The sequence below is a fragment of the Trachemys scripta genome, chromosome 1, assembly GCF_013100865.1.
Source record: "Trachemys scripta elegans isolate TJP31775 chromosome 1, CAS_Tse_1.0, whole genome shotgun sequence".
Classification (NCBI taxonomy): Eukaryota; Metazoa; Chordata; order Testudines; family Emydidae; genus Trachemys; species Trachemys scripta.
In genome coordinates, this window is record NC_048298.1 from 303,784,232 (window position 1) to 303,788,855 (window position 4,624).

Sequence of the window (4,624 nt, forward strand, 5' to 3'; positions counted from 1 at the left end):
AGTTCAAACTTGAAATGCACAGGACAACGGCAGTATCAAAGATTTTGATCAAAGCAAGAACTTCATATCTGTTTTTTATTACAGTTCACTGAGATAAACAAAGACTGTGCAAACCCCTATTGGTTCCTGAACATGAATCAAACTCAAATCGAGAATGATTCCAAGTGCACTGGAAGTTAGAGCTGAATGTTTTACACACTTCTAATTCCTACATAAATATAAGGGACAAAGAAAATAATCTTGTGAAAAACTAAGAATAACACCTCATTCCACCTTGAACCTAAGGTGAGTAAGAAATCATAGGACTTGGTAGCAGGTTTCTAACTTACAATAATTGCACGGTTTAGTCTTCCAGTGACAATGTGATTTCATATTGCTTTACAGACAATGTTGTAAAGGAGTTGGGAGAGAGGAGGAGAAGAGAGGTTTCTTAAATACTGTGATCTTGTACAGTGTAACAAAACTCTTTTTATGAAGTAGCCAAATGCTTTGACCGTGCCATACCTGAAGGGCACTTAATGGCTCAGGAATTTATCTCTCACACACAGTTATCTGAAATGCATATGCATCTTCAGCATAATCCATTGCCACTGTTAATCATGGACTGGAATGGAAGCATATCTGGAAATGGTAATTCAAAGATATCGTTACACAGTTTTTGGCAACTGAATCCAATGTAAAGAAATGGGTTATAAACACTGTCTGACATGCATGAGTCTTTCAAAATTATTTACAAATGAGGTTCTACAAGCTTCATTCCAAAAGTATTTCTCCTCTGCTTAGGTGCTAAAATATGTGATTTTTTTTTAAGTTACACAGTCACTGCTGGGTACATCTTCTGTTCACTATTGGCATGGGGATAGGGAGACTGAATCTGCCTGTATCCACTTTGCAGACCATCCAGGAAAGGTGGCACCGGGGTCATAGGCATAGAGTCATGTTGAACAGCATAACCTACATACTGTGGGTGCAGGTACTGCCCTTGATGTGGCACAATCTGGGTAGCCTGCTGGCAGTTCAGTACTGAGAAATTAGTAGGCATGTTGACATAGACATTATTCATGGTCCCTTCTGGCAAACAGCAGTTGGTCTGTGACCTAGTAGGGGGGGCTCTGGCACCTGAATTGGCACTGGAACTGGAGCTGGCAGCAGTACTTGATTGACGAGAAGAGGAACCACGGGAGGTACTGGCACTTGGAATCATGGGAATAGTCTCCATCAGCCGATTACCTCCAGGTGCTCGGCTCTGCTGTGGCTCTTGCTTGGGTCGCAGGCATCTGCAGCAACAAGCTGCTACTAGAGACCCCAAGATGATAAAGGCAACAAAAACAGATCCAACTATAAGGAATGGCACATAAATGGGCACTACAAAGAGAAACAAAGCCACTGTTATTAGGAGTTGCTATGAAGGCCAAACCTAAAAAACAAAGTTATACAAAGAGAACAAGAGAAATGCTTATTTCTTTCAGTCACTCAGCATTAATATACTCAAGTCCTCCAGGGAGAAATGATTCTGGAAACTAAACATTCCACTTGCTACTTTTAATAAAAGGACTAAAGAAAATATAGATGCTGCAAAAACAAATGGTTGGGATTTTCAAAGTGCTTAAATTGGAGCTCTGCCCACAGAGAAAGGATGGCCCAGCGGTTAGGGTGGTAGGCTGGGACTTCCAAGACCTGGTTTAAGTCCTTGTTCTACCACTGCCTCCTTGTGCGATCTTTGGAAATAAACTAGGAAATTCATCAGTCTCTCTGTGTTCCACTTAGCTACTCCCCTTCCTCACAGGTTGTCTTAAAGACTATGAGATGCTCAAAATGTTACAAAAAGGGGGATCACATCTCTCTTACAGCCAACATGGCTGGGACTCATCCTTTTCATTTAAGACTGTCAGCCCCAAGACTTAAGTATTACTAACCCTTGAGATGGCATTACCTGACCACATCAACTGGAACGATTACTAATGAGATGTTCAGGACACAAGGTCAAGAGGACAAGACAATCACAAAGACTAGTGACAGCTATCAGATCATGGTGCGCAGCAAATAAATCTAATACGTGATTTTTAGAAAAAATGACTTGTTTTTAACAGAGTCTTATCTTCATTGAAACTGGAATGGCTAACATTAGAGTCACTTACATAGGCATAATTATTAAACTAAAGACTGTGTAACCTAGCATTTTTTGCAATGTTAACACCTTTTAACAAACAGTTTCTAGTATAATTGTTTATTTCTGCACTGGCCAAATCCTGTAGCTCTTTAGCAGGTGTCTGCACTTGCTACAGTCTGCAACACACAAGTTTTCCAAGTCTGTCCTAATTATAACACCACTTCAGGCTAGTTCTAGTGTGTTCAGTATTAGTGTATGGCCAGCAAATGTACTAGAGGGCCACTGAGGCTTTTCCCAAACAGCAGTAAAAAGACTCTAGTTTATCCTTGACATTTAGTCATAAATACAGTCTTAAAAGGTGGTATCTAGGCTTGAAGAATGTATACAATTAGACTATCGTGATTGGTTAGAAGTCATTTTGAAATCCTGTGTAATAGAAGTTACTTTTCCTGAAACAGTTGTTCCCTTTCAAAGTTTTTTTTCCCCTTTCTTTTTAATTGGAAGTGCAAACAAAGCTGAAGGAATGATTAAGTATACTGCTGCTATATTGATCTGACACAACTTGTCCAAGACATTCTGGAGACAAGTGGTGTTGTCATTTAAATAAATGCAGAACTTAAAAAACAATCAAAGGTTTTGTCATTCATAAAGTATTCAAACTCCTTGACAGTAACTTAGCTTTTTCCATGTTTCTGATTTTAATAGTTGCAAATGATGGACTAATTGACAAGTTTCTTATTTGGAATCCAAAGATTTGACATTTGCATTTCTGTCCTACTTTTATCATTACCCAGATAACAAACTGAGGATATGTGTATGTCCTTCTGTTGTTGTTATATTAAAAAAAAAGTGTTTGATTTACATTTAAGGCAGAAACATATTCTCTTATTTTGTCTCATTTTTCAACTGATCCGACTGCCAGAAGTATTAGTCATAAAAAATATGTACTGTAAAACTAAGGGGAATTACCCATAACTACATGTGGATTCACCATGACCAGCCAAATCTTGGTCCCTCTGAAGTCAATGGCAAAATTCCCTACAGGTCTATTAACAACATCCCAGGTAGCAGTTAAAGGCTCAGCTGTCATAGGCAGGCCTGAAAATGAGGGGTTGCAGCTCCCCTCGTTAAAAGATGTGTCAGAGATGTAGGAATGTTTGCCAGTCAGCCCCTGCTCCCAAGAAGTCTCTGCACTCAGGGCTTGTACCCAGGTCACTAGCCAATAGGCTGACGCCATTAACCCTGCAGGGCCGAGGCAGGCACTAGGTGCCCTAGATCGGCATTTCTTAGCCCTTTCGCCCGCGGCTGATCTCAGACCTATGTTCGGGTATCTGTGAAGGTAGAGCCTGGGCTCACCATGACACCTGGCAGCCAGACTGGCTGGGGGCACTCTGGATTACAGCCTCCTTTGGCCCGGGGGCTCGGAGTGGTTAAGCTTGGCTGTCCCATAAGCATCCTCCCACGAGGGGCTGAACTGCCTGCTCGCCTGGCTGCCCCGCGCGGGCTGGACACGCTGCAGAGCCGCCCGGGCTCGCGGAAGGGGCTGCGCTGGGCCAGGACGGGGTAAGGAGGGCGGTGGGAGGAAGCCGCGTACCTGCTGCGCCATCCTGGCCGTCTTTGTCCGGCCGGCCTTGCTCGTCTGCCCCCTGCTGCCGGTCGTTGTCGCACACGCCCTGGTCCAGCCTGGCCTCGGCGCTGGAGCAGCAGTAGCGCAGGGCGCAGCTGCCGCAGCAGATGGTGGCGTCCCCGCCGTCAAAGCGCTCGGGGCACTGGAACCCGTCCCGCCAGGCGCCCTGCGCGTCCAGCCAGCCGTGGCAGTACTCGCCGCTGGCCCCGGCCCCCGCCGGCAGCAGCCAGCCCAGCGCCGCCAGCAGCAGCCAGCAGCGCCCGCTCCACATGGCACCGCTCACCGGCGGCGTCCGGGGCAGCAACGCGCCCGGCAGAAAAGGGGGGGGGGGTCCTCAGCACGCACGGGGCTCCTCTGCTAGCGCCCACCTGTGCAAGGGGGGGAGACAGCACCCCGCTGTGTGTGTGGGGGGGGGGGGGGGGTGGGGGCCCAGCCACCCCGCTGGGCGGGGGGGGGGGGGGGGTTGCGGACACAGCACCCCGTTGTGGAGGTGGCGGGGTCTCCTACTAACACGGCTCTTCGTGGAGGGGGGTGAAGCATCTGCTCGCAGGGGAGCCAGAAGTGGGGAGACCACGGGGCTCTTCTGCCAGCCCCGCCAGGAAGGGGGAGTCGGAGGCTCTTCGCGAAGTGCCCGGCGCTCCGTGCTCCGGCGTTGGTCAGCTCAAAGGAAACCCACGGGCAGCCCTAGGAGGCGGTCTCCGCGGCTGGCGCCTGCCCCTCTCCAGCCACCCAGCGCGCAGCCGGGGCAGCGGGTCTGACGAAGCGCTTCACAGAGCCAGGACTTCCCTCCCCATCGCTACCAGCTCGGCGGGGGAGCAGTGGGAGCTGGCCGCGGCTCGCCCGGGGCAGCCACCCCCAGCCCGGGGCGCCGTGCCCGGCCGGCAGAT

At 48.4% G+C, this 4,624-nt stretch overlaps 1 protein-coding gene across 1 annotated transcript; it reads right to left on the reverse strand.

Annotated features, from left to right (window-relative positions):
- Positions 1 to 392: 392 nt before the first annotated feature.
- SHISA2 (shisa family member 2) lies at positions 393 to 4,090 on the reverse strand. The gene is made up of 2 exons (XM_034758734.1): positions 3,705 to 4,090; positions 393 to 1,365 (listed from the first exon to the last, which is right to left on the reverse strand). Exons 1-2 carry the CDS (start codon positions 4,006 to 4,008, stop codon positions 812 to 814), a joined length of 858 nt encoding a protein of 285 aa, XP_034614625.1. The 5' UTR covers positions 4,009 to 4,090; the 3' UTR covers positions 393 to 811.
- Between the last annotated feature and the right edge of the window lie 534 nt (positions 4,091 to 4,624).

Coding starts and splice junctions, on each gene's coding strand:
- SHISA2 (XM_034758734.1), bottom strand. CDS start 4,008: ATGTGGAGCGGGCGCTGCTGGCTGCTGCTGGCGGCGCTGGGCTGGCTG. Junction 1,366..3,704: donor CGGCCAGGATGGCGCAGCAG/GTACGCGGCTTC, acceptor TTCTCTTTGTAG/TGCCCATTTATGTGCCATTC.